Source organism: Terrapene carolina, unplaced genomic scaffold, assembly GCF_002925995.2.
Source record: "Terrapene carolina triunguis isolate 2854851 unplaced genomic scaffold, T_m_triunguis-2.0 Scaffold85, whole genome shotgun sequence".
NCBI lineage: Eukaryota > Metazoa > Chordata > Testudines > Emydidae > Terrapene > Terrapene triunguis.
This window is the reverse complement of record NW_020664436.1, coordinates 55,351,340-55,376,049: the sequence shown is the minus strand read 5'-3', so window position 1 is coordinate 55,376,049 and position 24,710 is coordinate 55,351,340. Positions and strand designations below refer to the sequence as shown.

Sequence of the window (24,710 nt, the reverse complement as noted above, 5' to 3'; positions counted from 1 at the left end):
GTATTTGAATCTTAAAGTGCTCATTAAACACTGATTTTCATAATAGTCCTGTGTGATAGGTTTATGTTCAATATAGATAAGGGCCAGAACCAGAATCTTTTATGAAACCATACCCTAGCTACAACCTTTGGTATGAATAAAATGGAGCTCTGAACCGAACAACCCTTGGTTTTGGATTTGAAAGGCCATAATCCATGCAAAATTTTGCCAGATTAAACAGTGACCTCTTTAGCCCATTTGTAATCTATGTTACCAGTGGATAAACTGAAGTACAGAAGTTTAAATGATTCAGTTTATAATCACCCAATTCAGTGGCAGAGCTGGGATCTCTGAGACCTGGACCTCCCAGTCCACTGCTCTAAAAATCAGACAGCAATCCTTGACTGAATCAACCCACCTCTTCATCCAAGGCACTCGACTTTGGGGTGAAATAAATAATCTCCTAGTAATTTAGCTTTTAAACAACCTGTAACAGCTCCAGTGGTTGGATGCTTCCTGAATCAGAGACTCCATCATGCTGCCATTTTTTTTGCCTGCATATTTGTATATGTAATGCTAAATCTCAATTACAGCTGTTTATTTTAAATGTAAAGCCTGCTCAGACAGTGTGGGGTAAATAAGACCTAGATGCTGCCCCCCCGACTCACATTTAGTAGTACTTTACTCAGGGAGCAGTCCCATTGATTTCAGTGGGGTTTCTTGTGGGGTTAAGGTGCTACTCGATAGGAGTAAGAGCAGCACACTGGCCCTAGGATTGTCAGCTTTTCAGGGCATGGTCTGTGCACACAATTTATACTTGTACAGTGCCTAACACAAGTGTGGCCCTGATCCTTGCAATCATAGTACAAATAACTAATAATAAAGATAAATCAATACGTATGTGGATTTAGTGTTTTCTTTGACTTTCCATAGGCATGCTCCCTGGATTCTGCCACTGCAAGACTGGCTACGCAGGTGAAAGCTGCAATCTATGTGCATTGGGTTACAAGGGTTATCCTGACTGCGTAGCCTGTAGCTGCTCCGTGAAAGGCAGCTTGAATGATGACCCTTGTATAGGATCCTGCATTTGCAAGGTAAGAGTGTCAAACTATTTTCAGCCATAGATAATCACCATTGATATTATGAGAAATTAAAACCCATTATCCTCTACCGTCATTGCAATGTTGTCATGCTGTTCTTTTTCTTCGAGTGATTGCACATGTCCGTTCCGCTTTGGGTGTGTGCACACCTTGTACACAGTTGTCGGAGATTTTTCCCTACCAGTACCCGTCAGGGCAGCATGAGTGCCCTCTGGTGCCGCATGCCACTGCACACAAGTATAAAGGGCTGTGTTGCCCCCGCCCTCCCTCAGTTCCTTCCTACCGCAAGTGATGGTTGTTGTTGGAACTGCCATCTTTGATTCATCATATCTTCCCTCCCTTAGTGTAAATAGTACCTGTAGCATTAGTTTGTAGTCTTGTATAGCATGTCTGTAAATAGTTAGTTTTAGAGATAAGTTTGGAATACAGTCTTTTTAGTATACAGTTGCTGGTGCCTGATTGGGTACTGGGCTTGGTACCAGACTGATGCCCTGTTCTCCTGGCTTTAAGGCTTGTTGTTCATGTAACAGGTCTAGGCCAGTGAGTGACCCATACCGCAGCTGCCTTAAGTTTGTGGGAGAGGCGCATGTAAGTGACAAATGTCACATTTGTAGAGAGTTCAAACCCTGTTGGAAAAAGGGCAGGGCTGCCAGATGCAAGCATCTGCTCAATCAGTCTGCACTCCATCCATCATCAGAACCTGCCCCCACTACAAATGGGTTCCAAGCATGTCCGAGTTTCCTAGGAGTGCTCCTCCTGTTCTGACAGAATCCTCAGGCAGATCTGTGTCACAGGAGCCTAAGAAGAGACTGTGTGAGTCTAATAAAGATTTGGTACCACCACCCTGCAAGGAGAAGCACCAAATGTTCACAAGACTTCAGAGGTGCACTCAAAAAAAGTCACACCCCCAGGAGCAGGGTGGACCAGGAAGGGTCAGTTGAGACCATTCCCCAAAGAATTGGCACCACTTGTGGTATCTCAACAGGAGCCCTTTCCAGTGCCATTGACACCTGAGGCTTTCGAGGCAACCTGATAGTTGCTTAATTTGTCAGTACCAACTTCTCCTCTGCTCAGTACCAGCCACTTCTACTCTTGCAGTACCTCTATGTAGGATTGCGTCTACAGGCAAGCCAGCAATGATTTGGCTGATACCCTCTTCCCAAGACTTGGAACCTCCCTCCTCGGTACCAATGGGTTCAGCTCCCCAATGGTCAGAGGAGATAGACTCCTCCTCAGACTCAGAAGTCGTATCCTTTGTGTCCCGACATGAGCATGCCCAGCAGCCCCAGTGGGGTGCCTGCCTGCTGTGATACTGTCCACAGGCTCATCATCCTAATAGCCAGTGGTCTGCACATCATCCTAATAGCCAGTGGTCCAACCTCCATACCAGTAACCCTTCCAGACCTCTTGGGGCTTCCCTCCATGTTCCAGAACCTCTCTGTTGCCTCCCCACACTTCTATGTCAGTCAGGTGCTAGGAGCATCTGCAAGAAGGTCACCATCTTCCTTCCCCTGGTACCATGCAAGTGGAGCTGCATGCTCAGGACTCCCCGATAGAGGGATTGGAGGAGGTACCTCCTCAACTTTTAGCCTCTTCTATGTTGCCTGATGAGGCAGTAGTGACTGACTCTACCTCTTCCCCTCCTGCTGATTTTAGAGCCATCAGCCATTGTTGAGTAGGGTGGCTGTAGCTCTGGATATCCAGGCAGAAGAGATACAAGAAAGGTGTCACAGGCTTGTGGGTATTTTAGGTTCTGCAGGCCCCTCTACGGTAGCTCTCCCTATTAATGAAGCTATCCTGGAGCCTGTCAAGATTTTATGACTTAACCCTTCTTCTCTGCCTCCCACTCCCTAAGGGTGGAGAAAAGATATTATGTCCCTTCATGGAGGTTTGAACACTTTTTTACAACCACCCTTCTCCAGGCTCCCTGGTGGTTTTGCACCAACAAAAAAGGAGAGGTAAGGACACCAGTCCTCTACTCTGAAGGGAAAGGAAGCAAAAAAATCTAGATCCATTTAGCAGGAAATTTTATTCCAGAGGTTCCTGAGTTTACAGCTCAGGATTGCAAACCAGCAAGCTCTGCTGGGTTGATAGGTTTTCAGCCTGTAGGATAATGATAATATCCTACTTTGCCTCATCAAGAAGCTTGTCTTTGAACTCCATGAGTTCTCTTCTTTGGCGGAGTAAGGCAAATTAATTGCCAGAATGGCATTGCCAGTGAGCCTGGATGTTGCAGATTCCGCAGCTCAAGTTATGGCCTCTGCCATCATGATGAGGCATTTATCTTGGCTGCAGGCATCAGGCCTCCTTCCAGAGGGGCTACATACAATTCAAGACCTCCCATTTGAAGGCTGTTGTCCAGTAAAACTGATCAGGGGCTTCATAGCCTTAAGGATTCAAGGGCGACCCTTAAGTCTCTGAGGATCTATGCACTGGCGACAAAAAAGAAAGCCGTTCCACCCACAACATTCCCAATGGTTTCAGCTCTTTTCACCACATTTCCAGGACCTGCCTAAAAAAGGGAAGGAGTTACAAGATACATCTTCCTCCTCCACCCTCCTCTGCAGCTACCAGCTCTTCTAGGCAATCTGGATTATCTAAGCAATGATTTTCACCTGCTGGTTGAGGACAGTATACACTCCCCATAGTTCCATCTTTCCTGAATGCTATTTTTGCCAACTGCTTATCCCACTTACTAAGCATTTGGACCCACATCACTATGTATTAGTGGGTCCTAAGGAAGAGGAAACTGTGATACACCCTTCAATTGATTTCTACCTCCCGTCCCCATCCCTCTTTAGGGACCACTCTCACAAGAGGATGCTACATCAGAAGATCCAGTTTCTGCTCCTCCTGGAGGACATACAGGAAGTTCCCATGTTGTTCATAGGGAAGAGATTTTAGTCCTGTTACTTTCTGATCCCAAAGGCAAAGGGGAGGGGTGTCCTCGGGCCTATTTATTCTGAATCGCCACTATAGCATCTGATATCCCTTCCTTAAATCCCAGGGGACTGATATGCTGCTCTCGACTTAAAAGATGTTTATTTTCACATGACAATTCACCAGAGCCACCAAAAATTCCTCAGGTTCATGGTCAATGGATTCCACTGACAATTTGCAGTGCTGCCTTTCAGACTATCAGCAGCTCGTAGCATATTCACGAAATGCATGGCTATAGTAGCGGCATTCCTGAGCAAGTCTGGACTGCATGTATTTCCTTACCTGGATGATTGGCCAGTCCAGGTCTCTGGTACTCTCCAGTGTAGCAACTATTCAGTCCACTTTTGACATACTGGGGCCTCCTGATCAAGGACAGATTTCACTGTATATCTCCTGTTTAACTAATAGAATTCATTGGAGTAGTTCTGGACTTGACTTGACACAGCAGAGGTTCCAAACAAGGTGACTTATTGCTCTAGATCTAAAAGCTCATCCTCGCATCAGAGTTTGAAACTGCCTCAAACTTCTAGGACACTTGGCAGCATGCCCCTACATGGTACAGCATGCCAAACTACACCTGAGACATCTACAGGGTTGGATAGCCTTGGTGTACTCACCAGCCCATCATCATATAGACATTCAAATACCCATTTGGGTCTTATCCTCCATGGACTGGTGATTGTTTGCAAGTGGGGGCCCAATCCACAAAGTTATGCCAGGAGGCAATCCTCCTGTGGAATTTATGCTTCACCAGTTCTATCAGCCTGAGAGCTGCTTACGTTCCAGGAGCTCAGAATACTCTGTGTTAGCAGGTCATTCACAGGCCATCATGAGTAGTCTCTTGGACCAGACTTTTCCAGCTCCATTTTCCAGCAGTGGGGAACTCCTCAAGTGGACCTGTTTCCAACAAGAGAAAACAAAAAATGTCATGTTTGTTGTTCCCGAGCAAGTCACAGCCCGGGTCACTGACAGATGCTTTCCTTCTGCCCTGGTTGAGAGGCCTACTGTATGCCTTCCCTCCAGTTCCGATCCTGCTTGGCGCGGTGCTGGGGGGGCTGGCGCGGGGCGGGGCTCGGATGAGGAGTGGGGGCTGGCGCGGCATGGCGCTCGGAGGGTGGCGGGGGCTTCGGACCGCGCGGCGCTTGGAGGGGGCGGGGCTTCGGGCGGCTCGGTGCTCGGGGGCGGGGCTTCAGGTGGTGTGGTGCTCGGGGGCGGGGATTTAGGCGGCACTGGGGCGGGGGTACGGCGGCGCAGTGCTCGCGGTGGGGGGGCGGCGCCCCCCCTTTTTTGCCTGGGGTGGCAAAAATGTTAGAGCCGGCCCTGGCTCTAGTATGGACATATCAACATTGGATTTTGACTTTACTAGATCTATCAGTCAGACTTCTGCTGTTTCTCCTGATGGATGTGGATGTGATATCCCAGGATCACGGTCGCCTTCTTCATTCCAATCTTCAGACAAAAAACAGTTACCTACCTTTCCGTAACTGTTGTTTTTTGAGATGTGTTGCACATGTCCATTCCACGACCCACCTTCCTTTCCCTCTGTATCGGAATCTTGCTGGTAGGACAGAATGGAGAGGGGTCGGGGCAGTGCAGCCTTTTATAGCTATGTGCAGTGGTGTGAGTCACCAGAGGGAGCTCACACTGCCCCAGCAGGAACCGCTCAGGGAAAAATCTCTGATAACTGTGCATGAGCTGCACACACAACCCTAGTGGAATGGACATGTGCAACACATCTCAAAGAACAACTGTTGCGGAAAGGTAGGCAACTGGTTTTTAGCTGTGGTGATATGTGTCAAGAAATTGTGACTCCTTTTAGGGTTAATGTGTTTCTGGTCTGACTGTGACACTTCAAGTCCTGAGTACAAGTCTTAAAACAAGTAATTAGGAATCAGCTGCCATTCAGGTAAACCCAATAGAATTATACTCAAGATAAGATATTTAAGACATTCAGAAAGCTGTGAATTGTTTATTTCCAATTCCCACCGCCATCCACCCAGGAGCTATACATTAAAAGCAGCTGAGCACTGTCAACTCTAAAAATCTGTCATATGTCTTTAAAAGAGCAAATATTCTGAACTATTGGTTTAAGGGGAAATGGCATTTAAGGCCTCTATTTTATAAGTTGTTATGTAGTATATTTCGTCATTCTGCTGCCAAAGTTTGGACAAAGGAGATTCTCTTTTCCATATTGGGCACTTTGTTTGGAAACCTCCAAGGTATTTCTGTCAAAGATGCTGTTAAAATCTGACTGCTGAGGCTGTATGTGCTGTAGGCTGAAGTTCTTAGTGCTGTGTGTGTGTAAATTCAGAAAGCGAAATATTGATATAGCTTTTGAATTAAAACACTATTTTAAAATGATACACAACTATTTTTAGTTTAAAAAATATCCTCAATACCAATAATGCATATGAAGGTCCTGTTGTCCAAAAGATGCAGCTTACATAAGAAATAAGTCATCCTGAATATGCTCAGCAGAGAGCAACATGGTAGATATTGTAGGTTATTTTTCAATAATTTGTTGTGTATGTTCCATTTGGATGTTTAATTTACAGACTCTGATACAAGTGTGTGTGTAAAAATGCTTCTATTAAGTTCTCAAAAGCACAAGTGTACAAAAAAGTTCCATTCTATCATCTCATATTGAATACACTCATAAACCACCAGTGTGACAGTTGAACAGCACTGAAGTTTGTTCAGGGTATTAATCTTATCCTCACTTGACACATATATAACACTCAAATGTTCTCTGTCAGAAGTAAAATCTCTTCCTATCAGGGTTTTAATTTTTAAGCTATCGTGTCTAGAGGATCAGACTTGGGGCACATTTCATTATGTTCTGATTTGAAAATGAGCTTTGATGATGAGTTATATATTCAAAATATACTTTACTGTAGGAAACAATTCTGCACTGCCAGAAGGATGGGTTACATATCTTTTTCCACCTTCAGGGTTTAGGATTCTGTTAATTTACTGTCTGCTCACAAGAATGGTGTAGATTAATTGCAGTTGTAGAGTACAATTGTGCTCTGCTTTGTTACTGAAACTTTTATTATAACAAATACATTTACTTTTCAGTCCTCACTTTTCTTTCCTCTTCCCACCCTGCCCACAGTAACACATCAGCAATTCAATTGGATCATATTCAAGGAACTTTTAGGGCCAGATTTTCAAAGTGGTTTCAAAAATTGCAGCTGCAAACATTTGTGTGCATAGAAACCACTTTCAGAGGCCAGCTACAGTTAGAGTACAGTAGTACTACAGCTTAAATTTTCAGACCAACCGCCTTGACAGTTGCTTTAAGCTTTTGATGTACAGACCCCAAATGATGTTGCTAGTTGGCGAGAGACAATGAAAACAGATATAGGAATAGATACAGAATTACCACATAATTGGTGATAACATCCTTATTTGAATCTGCCCTTTGCCTGTTTTTCTTTAGCTATGTCCCGTTTTTCTCTCTTTTTCCCCCTCCTGTCTTCTCTTTGCCCTTTGTGTTTCTGCTTTTCTCCCCCTTCTGCCACTTATCCTTTATTTGCCTCACTCTTTCCATCTCTCCAGCATCTCTGACCCGAAGGCAGGCAAGTGGCTTTCAGTAAACTTATTTCTGTGCTGCAAAGCCAGGATGATCCTAACTTACTTGTGTTATGGGCAGGCTTTCCATAAACTGTTCAGCCTCTGCTGGCCTGGAGCCAATGATTCTGATACATCTGTGCACATTTCATAGTGCAGTGTCCAGGATTAAAGGGAACATGTGCAAAATAATTTGGAGAGAGTACTTATAAGGATAATTCTTCTCTGGGGTATCTTTGAAAAATACTGTTGCATTATTCAGCTCCCACCACAGTGTGAACCTTTTTGTAATGCACCCCATGTGGAGGAGAGGCATCTCTGTCTCAGCATATGGGCCAGATTGGCCACATACCGGTAACTCAACATCTCAACTAGTAAAATAAACCTTTGCTGTAAAACAAAATTACAAAATGCTGCAATGATCTGGCACTTGGGTCCTCTGCTCCAGTTCTCCGTAGGTTCACAGATCATCTATGTGGTTGGCAAATACTGTCAGTCATGGAGGGAGAAATACAGGCCTTGCCTATACTTGGATTAGCCCTCATTTCAGCCATCAGTGGCCAGCTACAGGAGTAGCTGCACTGGTGCAAACCCCAAGCATAGACAAGAAGAGCTGAAAAGCTGCATTTTGCACTGAATGAGCATACCCTGGTTTCAAATAGCTATTGCAGTTGCTGGACACTGATTGCTGATTCCCAAGAATAGGCAAGTTGTACCCCATGCTTTCCTCCCTTTGGCCATCCATGTTTTAGAGGAGATTTACTAGATTATTGTGAAAAAATAATATGTTCATGGAAAAGGTATAAAGTTAAATGTCCAAATTCTACCTTCAGTTGCACACATGCAATCCCTTTAACTTTAGTTGGGCTGCACCAGCTTAATTGTTTGGAGATTTTGGCTCTTATACTGAAAAATTAGGGGATGGTTTCCCATAAACGTCTTCCTTTTGCATTGTTGTATCAAACCAAAAGAGAGCAAAAAGCCTTTAATTTTAATATGTAATAGCTGAAGTAATATTCTAATGTGCATTTCCAGGAAAATGTTGAAGGAGAAAACTGTGATCGTTGTAAACCAAGTTTCTTCAACCTGCAGCAAGATAATCCCAGAGGTTGTGAGGAGTGTTTTTGTTCAGGGAAAACAAACGTCTGTATAGACTCTCACTGGACCTACAGCAGTGTAAGAAAAATAATAGTAAACATTATAGCAAAAATATGTCATTGGTTATGCTGTCTTTTTAAAACGTATCTTGTACAACACATGTTATCCTAAGATCTGCAGGCACATTATATACCATGAAAAGGAGTTTTCACACACAAGAACTGATCTTTCTTTGTTTTCATTGTGAAAATGTTCTGAAATCAACATTGTGATTGATATAGAAAGCAACTCAGAAATGTCTGTCAGAGAGGAAGCTGTGTGTGTGAAACAGTCATGGAATGTGCCGATGATGAAGTATGAAAAATGAGGGTAATTCCAAGATGTCCATAGGGCTGCCTCTTTTCTGGGCATGTAATAAATATTCATATAGACACATATGGGTTAATTATGAGTTTGCACTTACAAATACACAATTTGTGTAAGAAATAATATCCTTTATAGGGGCATCTAAACAGTGAGGGTCTTATGCCTCTGGTGAATTTCTTTTCTACAATATGTATATATCATTGAAGCTAAAGGTGGGGTGACCCTTCCAATGGTCTTACTTGCAAAAGCACATTGTAGAAAATATTTTTTTTTGTACAAGCATGCCCTATACTTTCAATAAGGTCTCAAAGTCTGGACATCAGTTTCTTTATAAAGGGGCTATAATACATGTCTGTAAATCTAGCTTGGGAAAATCTGTTTCAGGTTAAATAGCTACTTGTTTTGGCTGTTTGGTATATGGGAACTCTGGGAGTAAAGCGGTCTGCCTGGTGTACTCCTCTACATACCAGTATCCAGAAAGCTTTTCCAGCTCACAGCTGAGCCATTTCATAGCTCTGCTGGTATCTAGGCATCTGGAAACCAACCAAAAGCCTTGAGCATGCTTGTATGTATATTAAGCTCTTCTGTACTGGTTAGTTTCCTGATAGAGGATTTCAGAGATTCAGGATCTGAGGTTTTCGGTCTTTGCTAGCTGGTGCCGTAGAAGAGACCTTTGAGCTTCTAAGATATAGGTCTTTAGAACAATAATCTACATTGTGTCTGAATAATATCTATGCAGATTTGTTGAACTCTCACTTCAGGCTTCTGTACCATCTGGGACTTGTATCACTTACAGAGTATTTGTGTTGTGTGAGCATGAATGGCTCTTATTCAGATATTATTGGGAGTGAGCTGGAATTCCCTCCCCACTCTCTGTTAAGCCACTGGGAACAAATATTTACCTATGGCATCCCCTAACTTTTTGCCAGCCTAAGTGGCTGTCCAGGACACACAAATCCAAGAGCCGGTATGCATACAGTATATTTATTTTCCTATGAATATTCTCATGTCACTGAATATGATTCTTCACTGAGATTAATCAAAATCTTAAACCAAATGAAGCTGCAGAAAAAACAAAAAACAAAACAGAGGCTGGTGGGTGCTGGGGCTTTGATATCTTGACTCTCCTTCCAACAGGTATTTTATTCTGTCATTATAGGTAGGAGACATGAGTGGCTGGTATCTGACTGACGTACCTGGTCTCCTTCAAGTTACACCTCAGCAGGACAGTTTTGGTGGACCTCAGCGGCTTAGCATCAGTAATGTGGCTGCCAGAAGAGTGCTGCCGCTGATTTATTACTGGAGTGCACCCAGTCCTTATTTGGGCAACAAAGTAAGTGCAGATGGTCCTTGCCTGTATGATCATTTAATTTATTGCTAGGGAAAGATGCAAGCAATTTTTTTAAAGTTCCTGTTGAAGGGAAGATTAAGTTGGATAGATATTTGACCAGCAAAATTGCTTGCTGAAAAGAACTGAGTTACGCATGCAGAGAATCCTTATGAGACACAAAGTATCAAGGGAGAGCAGAATTAACTAAGTACCTCAATTCTGAGACCTCTTGAGGCCTCTGCTGTCAGGTCTTAGAGAAGCTCAGATAATTTGCAGTGTTGTTTTTTGAACAAATTGGCTGGCATATGAATATGTGTTTCAGGTTGTCCTCTTCTCTTTCCATCTCATCCTTGGATATGAAAGGCTGTTTCCTATCTTGCTTTTCACAGATGCAAAGTGTATATCAGATGTTGTGAGTTAGGTTACAAAACTTTAATGCTTGGCATAAACTTGTGTAGGGAACTCTGCCCTGGAACTCAGAAGGTGCTGTACTAAACTTTGTGCCAGTTTCACTGCTCATTTTTATTCAGATCCACTCACCCCCCCACACACACACAAACACATAAATATATAAACATATAAAAACAACAAGGAGTCTGGTGGCACCTTAAAGACTAACAGAGTCTGCCACCAGACTCCTTGTTGTTTTTGTAGATGCAGACTAACACGGCTACCCCCTAATATAAACATATAAGTATCTGCCCGCTGAAGGTTACTGCACTACATTACTTTTAAAACCTTTGAAGATCTCCCTGGCTGCCTTAGTGGTCTGAGTATCAGGCTTGCTATCCACAGACTTTCTGTTATCACAGGTGGTGTGTTCTTAAAATGAGTTTTCTGTCAGTCTTTGGAATTTGGGACTGTGTTCAGAAGTTGAGCTTTTTTCTGATTGTGGTGAAGTATATGAAACTATAATGTGCTTCAGCACATTTTCCATTCTAGTCTCTTCAGGCTCATCCACCTATTTTTGTCCTGTTGGCTGGAAATCAACATGACAAAAGGTAAGTGAGCATGTGAAGATTAAACAGCATCATTTCCAAAGAATGTGGGCATCCTGTTCATGGCTATAAGATGCTTAAAGATAGCCAAGCCCATTCAGCTGGGGTAAGGGAAGTTTTTTATAGCTTTCATACACCGTGAACTTTTCCTGTACTCTAGTAGAAACTTTACACAGACAAACTTCTTCCTTTTCCATTCAGTGAACCAAATAATGGGAAGAGTGTGTGCAAATTGTCTGAACATAGAAGACATTTTTTCAGTGTAATTTGAAGGTCCTTTGTGGTTTACTGTCAGACATTTTTGTATGAATGAAACAATTTGCCTTAATAACTGAACCATATAAATTTTTGATACTACAATAATACTGAAAGCACTCACAAATTACCACAGTACATCTTAACTGTCATGTTACATCATGTAAATTATAGTCATGATGACATGCTTAGCTTGGATGATTTAGTGTATTGCTATGGAAATGGAGTATTGCAGGTTCTTATTTGTAAACTCAATAAAACATCTCTCTAAATAGCTGAAACTGGATTAAACCAGCCCTTCTCAACTATGACTGCTAGCTGTGTTACACATATAATAATTGCAGTTTTAGGTTAGGTGTGCTAACCTAAGAATGTCTGCCTTAAAAGTATGCAGAGAAAGGTTTTAAGAACTTTTATATCAAGACATTTAAGTTTAGTGTAATCCATAACTCTGGGATCCATGCTACAACTTCAACCCCCTTTCTTTTTGTCTCTACCCCTTTCATTAAAATGTTCTCTCTAAAAATAAATTTGAGTAAAACATGGGGACAACTGTCCCTCTATATTGAGAGATCCCAGTTTTCAAACATAGCCCAAAACCTTTATTTGAAAGGCTTCTTTTAACATAAGGCTGGCATGTGGTGCACATGTTGATTTCCATATATATTCTAGCTGCATGTTTTCGACCCACCTACAAGTGCTACTTTCACATGACACAAGAGTTGTAAAATGAGATGATACTGAGTTTGTAACCCTGAGCTTTGCTTAACAATGAATGACCTTGGAGTTAAATGAGATTGTTCTGTGGCAGATTCTGGTTTCTCTAAAAAGGTTGGGCTACAAAGTGAGTAACGGGAGACTGTAGGTAACGCTCTTAGGACTCTTGTTTATGTGAAAGTGACTGACTGTATGACTAGGGGACAGGAAAGCAAGAAAATGAATGTAACATCTCAGTTGTTGTTGTTGTTGTTGTTGTTCTTGAGTTTTTTAGAAAAACAGAACAACAACAACAAAATACTACTGCACTACTAGCAACATGTCAGAAGTTAGGTGAAATTTTACCAAATTAAAAATATAAAATACATGCAGCTCTTGTGTTATATAAAATGCAGATTGTTAGGTTTATTTTTTTTAAAACAAAAGTAAGAGTTTTCAGATGCTTGTTTTAGCCTATATTGGTTTAAAATGGAAATTTGAAGGCGTGGTTTATTCATCAGATGAAGGGCTGTTATTTGGATTATTCTGAAGCAATATAATTTTGCAAACTGATGGATTATTTTATTAAGAAGAAAGTTTTTGCTTGGCTACTATTAAGATTTAACAGGGATCATATAATAGCTTTTCTGTCTATTTTATGGCTGCCAATTTAATTCTGGATTGAGGCAGTCATAAGTACTTGGTAACACAGTACTCTGTAAGGGTATGTCTACACTGCAATTAGACACCTGCGCCTGGCCCGTGCCTGCTGACTCTAGCTCATGGGGCTTGGGCTAAGGGTCTGTTTAACTGTGGAATGTAGACATTCTGGCTGGGGCTGCAACCTGAGCTTTGGGACTCTCCCACCTCACAGGGTCCTAGAGTCTGGGCTCCAACCTAAGCCCCAACATCAGGTTCAGCCGATCGCAGCTCCCACTGGCCGCGGTTCACCGTTCCAGGCCAATGGGGGCTGCGGGAAGGGGCATGGGCTGAGAGATTCTGCCTAGTGTAGAAAATGCTTTTGTTCTATTAAACAGATAAATATTACACATTTTAAAGCCCCTGTTTGGTAAAACTGCCTTTTTAACAATTGCTTCCACTAGGAATTTATTTTTGATTATCTTTAAAAGAAAAGGGAATATGTTAACATAATGTTAGCATTCTGTCTTAAAGCTCCAAGAACCAAAAATTTGAATTAAGGCTAAAATTTCATCCATAACTCTTTCCACTGTGCATGGGTATTATCCTTCTGTGTAGGCCCCAAAAGAATGGCTGCTTTAATGTCCCATATGATCTGTATCAGCAATGCAGCACAAGGTGAGTGAAGGGCATATTTTTAGCCTTAATTAGGTTTATTCCTTCAGTAGGTTTAATCTTTAGGGCTAAACTTTAGAACATTTGCATCTAAAGGTGTTTCTGAAAAAATACTGTGCAACTACACGAAGGAAATTGGGCAGGAATGGTGTCCCTAGCCTCTGTTTGCCAGAAGCTGGGATTGGGTGACAAGGCATGGATCACTTCATGATAGCCTGTCTGTTCATTCCCTTTGGGGCACCTGCCATTGGCCACTGTCAGAGAACAGGATACTGGGCTTGATGGACCTTTGGTCTGACCCAGTATGGCCGTTCTTATGTTCTTATGAAATTGCCCAAGCAAATGGAGAATTGCACATGGACAAATAACCATTTACATGGGCAATTATCTGATTGTTTGTATATGCGTTGCCATGTGCGATGTATAAAATAACATCACCATAAAAATGCTATGACTTTAAGACCCTCTGCTGCTTGGTATTATTATGCAGCAATGGGAGTTTAGGCTTTGAAAAAGGACTGCAGGTACAGCTTAGTGAATCCTGTATACTAGTACATCACCATAGTTTAAGGAAAAACAAAAATAGTGTAAGTGTCTTACTGTTCTGTGTATAACAGGGTTTTGCGCTCTCTTTATTCCCTTCCATTTGTGTTCATTTTTGGTGCAGTTCTTGTCCAAGAGACAGAATCATGCAAAAGAAATGACAGAATACAGATCACACAGAACTCCCCCCCCCTGCCATAAACCAGCGTAAATAATACAATGATGGACTGAAACAGAAATGCCAGGATCAATTGTCCTAAATTATTAATGCATCTAGACCCTCAAAACTCCATCTAGTATTCCCATGGTTTAGCTTCAGATAGCAAAAATTGGAGACTGTTTCTAGATCATCAGACTTGATAGTTGCAATTTGATACCAAAATATGAAAACATTTTGGCTTGTTTTCACTGCAAGCCTGGGAAAGGAAAGCAGTCTCTGCTTGACATTTCCTGATGGTTGAGATGACAGACAAAGTGCTATTGGAAGCTAATTTTTTGATAACCTTTTCTTTTGAGAGCTGCTGGCACTTCTTGGAAAACCTTAAATGTTAACAAATAACATTGATAGCATGATGGTATGTCATAACTGACCTAGTGAATTTTGCTCAATTATTTATAACTCTAGCTGCCCTGATATATATATATATATATATATACACAACACCCTTTTAAGTTTATTTATTTATTTATTTATTTATTTATTTATGTTGAGCTAATCAACTCTGATGGATAAAATGTCATATATTTATTTAAACGGAAGTAAAATCAAATGGGTGTCCAGCAAGGTGGATAACATTGAATTGTTATGTTTCAATCAGATATTTTACTTTATTTTTAAATTTAGATTTGTTTAAAATTATCATTTGAATTTACAACTGTGCTCCAAGAACTCCTTAACCAGGGCTGGCTCCAGGCACTAGCGCAGCAAGCAGGTGCTTGGGGCGGCCAATAGAAAGGGGTGGCCCGTCCGGGTCTTCGGCACCAATTTGGCGGTGGGTCGCTTGGTCCCTCTCGGAGGGAAGGACCTGCCGCTGAATAGCCGCCGAAGAATGAAGCGGCAATCGCAGCTTTTTTTTTTTTTTTTTTTTTTCCCCCCCGCTTGGGAAAAAAGCTGGATCCGGGCCTGCCCTTACTGCCGGCTGGCAAGGGGGTGCAGAGGGGTTACAGGGATTTCCCGACTGGTATATACATAGAATCATAGAAATGTAACACTGGAAGGGACCTCGATAGGTCATCTAGTCCAGTCCCCTCCACTGAGGCCAGACTAAGTGTTATCTAGACCATCCCTGACAGATGTTTGTCTAACCTATTCTTAAAAATTTCCAATGATGGAGATTCCACAATCTCCGTAGGTAATTTGTTGCAGCTTTTTACTATGCTTATACTTAGGACGTTTTTCCTAATATCTAGACTAAATCTCCCTTGCTGCAATTTAAGCTCATTACTTCTTGCCTTGTCCTCAGTGGTTAAGGAAAAACATTTATCACGCTCCTCTTTGTAAAATCCTTTTACATCCTTGAAGACTGTTATCATGTACTCCCGCTCCAGTCTTCTCTTCTCTAGACCAAACAAACCAGTGTTTTCAGTCTTTCCTCGTAGGTCGTGTTTTCTAGATCGTTAATGATTTTTGTTATTCTGCTCTGGACTTTCTCCAATTTGTCCACAACTTTCCCCAAGTGTGGTGCCCAGAGCTGGACACAGTACTCCAGTACATTCTACTTCACCAAAGAATGTCAGATGAAATCTCAAAAGCTGGTGTCAAATTGGTCATCAGTATCACTGTGGAAGGAAATACATATAGTTGCTGAAAATTATGTTCTTAAGGTCTCTGTCTAGGGACTGGTTGCCAGCAAAGGTGAAAAATAGATTACTGTTAGACAAGAAATGTTTATCTATTTGGCTGTTTACATGTCAATTAAATATTGTATGGTTCACAGTGGGTCTCTGCTCATCAGTATGAACTGAATGCTAGTGAAGGACAGTAAAAACTTCAAAGAAAAGAATAATAGGAAGAAGTAAACAGTGGGGTGGGGAGAACCCTATCTTGAGGTGTGCATCAAAAGCTTGCTCTAGTTCATTTGGGGGACAAAGAAGACACTGTCGTTATTCATCTACAAAGTAAATGGACAGTGAGTTTGCTTCATGAAAGACGGGTCTCATTCAGGCTTGGTCGAAATCACCGGAGAGAACTTTGTGTGAGACAAGCCTGTTTAGATAGGAGTATAATAATTATTATTATAATGATAATTACATAACAATTTAAAAAACAGAAAGCATAATATCATTATTATTATAATGATAATTACACAACAATTTAAAAAACAGAAAGCATAATTCTGTAAATTATCCAGAATCCCCAGTGTTTAAAAAAAGTACATGAACAATTAGACCATGGCAAGAAGGGGTGTGAATCTATCCCCCACACCTGCCGAAGACTGTTCCTCTACAGTTTTCTGATATGCGTTAACAGTTCGTTAGAACACTTTGATTTAGTCCTTTCTGAAATGGGACTAGATGGACTAGATAGGCCCAAAGTAAGGTGTATGAGGCAGATCCCCAGCTTGTGTAAATTGACTAAGCAGATTACTTAACAGGGCCTGATTTTCAGAGGATGGATGTTCAGCACTTTCTGAAAATCCTTCCTTTAAAGTGTGTCAAGTTGGTCACCCAAAAATCAAGGCACCCAACATCACTTTTGAAAATCTTGGCCTAATAGTAAATAATAATGGTAAGATTCTTCCAGAAGTTATCCAAGCATTCACCTAGCATTTAGCATCATCAATATTCCTGGAAGAAAATATGATAGGCTTTTGAGAGTTCAGCACTGAAAACTGGAGTTTTCTGATAGACTGAAAAGTGGTAATTCCTTTCCTGGACTAACAAACAACTTTCTGTGTGAAATGTTGAGAAACAAATGCCAGTCAGAGCTGATAGAAAAGCAACAGACCAACAGGAAACTTGAAAAAACAACAACAAGTCCTTGTGGCACCTTAGAGACTAACAAATTTATTTGGGCATAAGCTTTCGTGGGTTAAAACCCACTTCATCAGATGCATGGAGTGAAAAATACAGAAAGCAGTATATATATTACAGCACATGAAAAGATGGGAGTTGCCTTACCAAGTGGGGGGTCAGTGCTAACGAGGCCAACTCAATCAAGGTGGACTCACCCATTCACAACAGTTGACAAGAAGGTGTGAATATCAGCAGAGGGAAAATTACTTTTTGTACTGACCGATCCACAACCAGTCTTTATTCAGGCCTAATTTGATGGTGTCCAGTTTACAAATTAATTCCAGTTCTGCAGTTTCTCGTTGAAGTCTGTTTTTGAAGTTTTTTTTGTTGAAGAATTGCCACTTCTAAGTATAGGTTTCAGAGTAGCAGCCATGTTAGTCTGTATCCGCAAAAAGAACAGGAGTACTTGTGGCATCTTAGAGACTAACAAATTTATTTGAGCATAAGCTTTCATGGGCTACAGCCCACGTGTCCAGGGAGATGGAAGTGTTCTCCTACTGGTTTTTGAATGTTACAATTCTTGATATCTGATTTGTGTCCATTTATTCTTTTGCGTAGAGACTGTCCGGTTTGGCCAATGTACATGGCAGAGGGGCATTGCTGGCACATGATGGCATATATCACATTGGTAGATGTGCAGGTGAACGAGTCCCTGACGGTGTGGCTGATGTGACTAGGTCCTATGATGGTGTCCCTTGAATAGATATGTGGACAGAGTTGGCAACGGGGTTTGTTGCAAGGATAGGTTCCTGGGTTAGTGTTTTTGTTGTGTGGTGTGTGTTGCTGGTGAGTATTTGCTTCAAGTTAGGGGGCTGTCTGTAAGCGAGGACTGGCCTGTCTCCCAAACTCTGTGAGAGTGAGGGATCATCCTTCAGGATAGGTTGTAGATCCTTGATGATGTGCTGAAGAGGTTTTAGTTGGGGTGCTGTAGGTGACGGCTAGTGGCATTCTGTTACTTCTGGGTACCCTTCTGGCTCTGTCAATCTGTTTCTTCACTTCACCACGTGGGTGTTTTAGTTTTAAGAATGCTTGATAGATCCTGTAGGTGTTTGTCTCTGTCTGAGGGATTGGAGCAAATGCGGTTGTATCTTAGAGCTTGGCTGTAGACAATGAATCGTGTGATGTGGTCTGGATGAAAGCTGGAGGCATGTAGGTAAGTATAGCAGTCAGTAGGTTTCCGATAGAGGCTGGTGTTTATGTGAACATTGCTTATTTGCACTGTAGTGTCCAGGAAGAGGATCTCTTTTGTGGACTAGTCCAGGCTGAGGTTTATGGCGGGGTGGAAATTGTTGAAATCCTGGTGGAATTCCTCAAGTGCCTCCTTCCCATGGGTCCAGATGATGAAGATGTCATCAATGTAGCACAAGAAGTAGAGTAGGAGTACTAGGGGATGAGAGCTGAGGAAGCGTTGTTCTAAGTCAGCCATAAAAACGTTGGCATACTCTGGGGCCATGCGGGTACCCATAGCAGTGCCGCTTACTTGAAGGTATAAATTGTCCCCAAATCTGAACTAGTTGTGGGTGAGGACAAAGTCACAAAGTTCAGTCACCAGGTTTGCCATGACATTATCGGGGATACTGTTCCTGATGGTTTTTAGTCCATCTTTGTGTGGAATGTTGGTGTGGAGAGCTTCTACATCCATAGAAGTGTTTTCTGGAAGATCACCAATGGATTGTTGTTTCCTCAGGAAGTAAGTGGTGTCTCGAAGATTGCTGGGAGTGCTGTAGCATAGGGCCTGAGGAGAGAGTCCACATAGCCAGACAATCCTGCTGTCAGGGTGCCAATGCCTGAGATGATGGGGCATCCAGGATTCCCAGGTTTATGGATCTTGGGTAGCAGATAGAAAACCCCTGGTCAGGGCTCTAGGGGTGTGTCTGTGTAGATTTGTTCTTGTGCTATAGCAGGGAGTTTCTTGAGCAGATGGTGTAGTTTATTTTGGTACTCCTCAGTGGGATTGGAGGATAGTGGCCTGTAGAATGAGGTGTCAGAGAGTTCCCAGGCAGCCTTCTGTTCATATTCCGACCTATTCATGATGACTACAGCACCGCCTTTGTCAGCCTTTTAAATTATGTCAGAGTTGTTTCTGAGGCTGTGGATAGCATGTTCTGCATGGCTGAGGTTATGGCGCAAGTGATGCTGCTTTTCCACAATTTCAACCCGTGCACGTTGGCGGTAGCATTCTATATAAAAGTCCAGTCTGTTTCGACCGTCAGGAGGAGTCCACGCAGAATCCTTCTTTTTGTAGTACTGTTCCAGTGGTGTGTTGGAAATATTCCTTGAGTTGGAGACGGCAAAAGTAGGATTCTAGGTCACCGCAGAACTGTATCATGTTCCTTGGGGTGGTGGGGCAGAAGGAGAGGCCCCGAGATAGGACACGCTCTTCTGCTGGGCTAAGAGTATAGCTGAATAGATTAACAATATTGTTGGGTGAGTTAAAGGTACCGCTCTTGTGGCCCCTTGTGGCACGAAGGAGTTTAGATAGTTTAGTGTCCTTTTTCCTCTGTAGAGAAGGAAAGAGTGTGTTGTAAATGGCTTGTCTCATTTTTGTAAAGTCCAGCCACGTGAAAGTTTGTGTGGAAGGTTGGTTTTTTATGAGAGTCTCCAGTTTTGAGAGCTCATTCTTGATCTTCTCCTGTTTGCTGTATAGGATGTTGATCACGTGGTTCCTCAGTTTCTTTGAGACTGTGTGGCACAATCTGTATGTGTGGTATGTTGATTATAATGGATTTTTTACCTTCAGTCCTTTTGGTATGATGTCCATCTGTTTGCATTTGGAAAGGAAGATGTCTGTCTGTATCTGTACAAGTTTTTTCATGAAGTTGGTAGTGTGTATTTCAATTGTTTTCTTTTACGGTTTTATAATAATATATGGAGATATCCTGTCTCCTAGAACTGGAAGGGACTCTGCTTTTACTAGCAGGACCAAGTACTGATTTTGCCCCAGATCCCTAAGTGGCCCCCCTCAAGGATTGAACTCACAACCCTGGGTTTAGGCAGGCCAATGCTCAAACCACTGAGCTATCCCTCCCCCTGAAATAAAAGCAACAAAAGTTTCTAATAACATGAATTACTTATGCTTTGATCTGATCATCTAACATCTGACTAGAATATTGTGTCTTTTTAAAAGCCCTCAGGCCTTTGTCTCCTTTACTCTATCATTACCTGCTGCAAAAGATTTCTGAATGAGTCCAGACTGCTTGGTTAATCTCTGGAATGCAAGCTGAGCTGCATTCCCTTAGGTTCCCATTAGCTTTCACTACCATATTTTGATCCTCAACGGGATGGTAAGGTGGGGCCAAAGATTTTGTTTTTCAGAGAGATAATTCAACTAATGACAGCAAATTTCTTTAGAAAGGAAACCTTGGTAGAGATTTTAAATATGCAATAAGTCTCTTGAAGCTAACTTTTTTTAAAGTTCTGTTTATTTCCATGGGCCCAAGAGATGAAAGAGTTAAGACCTGACGTTCAGCAGATTGAAATGGGAGTAATATGATAAAACCCCAATTTGAAATGTGATGAATTGTTAAACAAGCAGTTTGTTGGGTGATTGAATATTACCTGCAAAGTACTGCTCATCTCCAACTCCTTGAGGCACATCCAAAGCTAACGGAATCGAGCCAATTAGACTGACTGTCTCTTCAATGAGTTGTGACCTATCAATGGTAATAGCTTATTATGATGATAAATGAACCCATCTCTCAAACTGAAGCCTGAGTACACAGTTCAGCAGTTTCCTTGAATCATGGGGCCATTACCTCTCAACTTCAGATCGACAGGAGCGACAGCAATGAGAACAAATAGCATGCATGAATAGACACAGATGATTGTTTTATCCAAATGAATATATTTACAGTTATTTTTGGTAAAGCTGTTTTTTTTATTTTTTTAATATGGACCTGTCTGAACATTCCCTGTTTTCACTGGAAATATATATAGCATTTCTCACAATGTATGAAGAACACCATCCCCATCTCGTGAAATGGCTGGATGAATTTCTGATTGGTATCTACATGCCTTTTCAATCAGCAGGGTTTCAGAGGCATTGCTATATGGCAGAATATCTTTTCTGACTGAAAAGTTTGCTTTATTTGTTTAGTCCTATTACCCCTTGTAATTATTGTGCCAGAAGTAGTCCACTTGGGGGGGGGGAAGAGGAAGGAGCAGGAGAGTTGTAACAGCAATAAACTTTTGTTTTTTTTCATTAATTTATTCTTGCTGTAAAGAAGTTTTTTGAAACTTTCAAGTGAAATAATATGAGGCATTTGAGAGTTTTCTGGAAGAATTTTAGTTAGTTGTGAAGAAGGGATGTTTATGTAAGAACTGAGCGTGTTTACAACAGTTTTCTTTCTGCATTAATTTGCTCATGTTTTGAGTAAGAATTCAGTTTTATTAAAATGGTGGTGCCAGAGGCGCACAGAGTACATTCATAAGACCATAAGAGTGGCCATACTGGGTCAGACCAATGGTCCATCTAGCCCAGTATCCTGTCTTCTGACAGTGGCCACTGCCAGATGCTTCAGAGAGAATGAACAGAACAGGGCAATTATCAAGTGATCCATCCCCTGTCATCTAGTGTCAGGAAAGATGACTGATTGACAGCCCCCAAACTGTACTTCTTTTATCCACCAGATAGTTACTTTGACCTGGAGTGACCACCTTCTTGAATGAAAGTGTAGTTCAGTCTCCAGAGCCAGTCAGTCAATTGTGTATATACGGTGTGACAGTCTTTAATTATATGATCACGTGCTACTCTCAAATAATACAATCCATATCAAAATATCTCCTGCAGAGCCCTGTATCATTCAAATGCACACTTTATTGTGTATTTAATGAGGCAGGACTCCTACAATTACATCTACATTTTTGCATTGCAGAATTGCACAGCATGTCTGCAGAGGTATTAGTAGATGTGGAGAGTACTCTCCGCAATTTATCCACCAACTTTGCATCTTCCACCCTAAAGAACTCTACAGCAGCAATTATCACTTAATCTTCTTCTGGTTCCTCGAAGGTCATACAATCAAAGTCTCTTTCTTTCTTTTATTATATATTACAGATATTTTATCTAGAACTAAACATAGCTGTACATTTTAATGTTAGTCATTTTAGTACAGTACATAAAAATATGAAGAAATTAGTCAATATTTTATTGTCCATAGCTTTGGAAACAAGATTTCCTAACTGCCAAGCCTATGCAACCAAAATTAATAAAATGAATTGGCTAAAACTACTTTATTTAACTTATGCCATAGGTTTGAGATGCCTTTAAAGCTAATCAAATACATAGACACGATGATATTTGGTCAGCTGTGTCTTTTGATTTAAATGTTTCAGTTAATGTTGTTTAGTCTGCTGGGATTGAAAGACCTCTCTGGAAAGAAAGTTTATACTGCATTGCTCCTTGAGGTCTTTTGTGATGTGAAGTGCAGTTCAGTTAACTCTTCATTGTTTTTTTTTTTTTTTTAATATTGATATAAGATCTACGCAGAGCTCAGGCAGAAATGCACAAAAATCCCTTCTGTGTAGCATTCCTCTTTTGTGTCTTTCATGGTATGTTGTGCAATCATATTTTTCTTAGACTGATGTAAGTAACATATATGTCTGTATCTATATAAATGTAAGTTACATCTGTCTAAGAAAAATATGATTGCATAACACACAATTAGAGACAAAAGAGGAACACTACACCAAATGGGATTGTAATTTTTTTAAACATGGAAACTCACAAATATAAGATAGGAAGGACCCAAGTGCCACTAGTTCTTGTTGTGAATGTGCCTTATGCTTATGTATTGGAATTGGTTGGGGTTTTCCCATCCGAATATTTCCATGCAAAATTCTAATTTTGCCAACGATTGGGAAAAATCAAAATGAAATTTTTTGTTTCAGGTTTGGTCAACCTGAAATGAAATATTCTGGTTGTTGAACTGAATCAAAACATTTAGTTTCAGGTCAGTTTGACATTTATCTGTGTCTGCCTGAGCTGCTGCAGTGCATCATGGGAGCTGTAGTTGAGGTGCCTCATGCCCCCACTCTCTTCTGAGGATTGAAAGGGGACTCTGAAGGAGTAGAGAAGGTGCAATATTTAGTGACAAACACCAGCCCACAATCCTTGTTCTCATCCCCCAGTAAAGATTTCTTGCAGTAGGCATAGCCCAGGGACAATCTCCTAGTAGATGGTCAGACCCACAATGTGTCAGGCCTCCCTAGACTCCCATGTAACAAGAAGCCCAGTCAAGCATCTGCAAATTGCATTGGTCAGTGAGACAAGCATCAGGCCAAAATCTGTTGACCCTTCCCAAAAATTGGGGGTCAGGAAGAGTGATACAGCTCAGCAGCCCTATCAAGAATCCTATAAGCAGATGGTCAGTCACATCCTGGCCTAGCCCCATTCCAAACCCAAACAGATTAGCAGTTTACCTTCTGTGACATGCAGAACAACTGAGCCAATCATACGTTTTTCTTCAAATGATGGTCCCTATTGTATTCCACTGAGGGTTATATGCATGCACCTGAAGTCAGAGCTTTTCAAAGCAATAGTGTCTGTTGGACCCTGCATGCACCCTTGTGCTACCATTCCGGCTCTGGTTCCAAATCCAGTTCCAACTGTGGAGCATGTACCACTGATGCCAGAGAGGGTCAAATTGGCCCCCAGGCCTCATGAACTCTTTGTCTTAGAGATAAGGTCTCCACCTCTTCAGGGGGTATGCTCTCCTACATTGTACTTACCTCATTTGGGTCGTGTTCACACCCACTCCCCTACAACTCCTGTGGTTCTGCCTTTACTGCCATTTGAACTGGCCTCTGACTTCTCGGAATCAGAGGACTTGAGTGGAGTGCAGGGTCCACCCCTCCTGTGCCGTTGATATGGCTATTTGAAGGTTCCACCAATTCAGTGGCAGTACCCTCCTTTTTCTCAGCAAAGGAATCATTGATACCCCACTCCTTGGAGTCCTCTGCAGCAACCATTGGATCCGCCTTGTTGGCTGTCCTGGGGGTCCTGGCCCCAATATCCACCTTAGGAACCTTTCTGCTCAGCTTGGGAGGGGTCCCCCATCTCACCTCTTCAACTGTCATTGAGTAGGCATTTAGAACTGGTATTGGGGGAAGAACTGCTTAGCCTGCCAGAACTGGAGTGGTTCCTTTCCTTGTCCCTGGATGCAACAGTGTCTGACTCCCTCCTCGCTCCCAGAAGACTAGTGCCAGTTCCAGGACCTATTACGCAGAGTGGCTGAGTACCTCCACATCCCACTGGAAGAGGTAGAGGATGAACACAACTAGCTGCTTGACATCTTATGTGCCTTGGTACTGACCAGAGTATCTGTACCGATCGACTTGGACTGTCTGGCACACTCCAGCCACTGGCAAACCTACCCCCGGGGGGTAGAGAAGAGGTACTATGTACCTACAAAGAGGTCTGAGTGTCTGTTCTCTCACCTCTCACCCAGTTCCCTTGTCATATAGGTGGCGACAGAATGAGTTCGGCAACAATACCCACGCTCC

General features: G+C 41.9%; 1 protein-coding gene across 1 annotated transcript in view; it reads left to right on the top strand.

The window, feature by feature from the left end:
• The window catches only part of LAMA2 (laminin subunit alpha 2), a 337,406-nt gene that overhangs the window by 72,841 nt on the left and 239,855 nt on the right, over nt 1-24,710 (top strand). Inside the window, exons 10-12 of the mRNA XM_029911052.1 lie at nt 913-1,073; nt 8,628-8,768; nt 10,216-10,389. Of these exons, the coding sequence (XP_029766912.1) occupies nt 913-1,073; nt 8,628-8,768; nt 10,216-10,389 (476 nt within the window). The remainder of the gene's footprint in view (nt 1-912; nt 1,074-8,627; nt 8,769-10,215; nt 10,390-24,710) is intronic.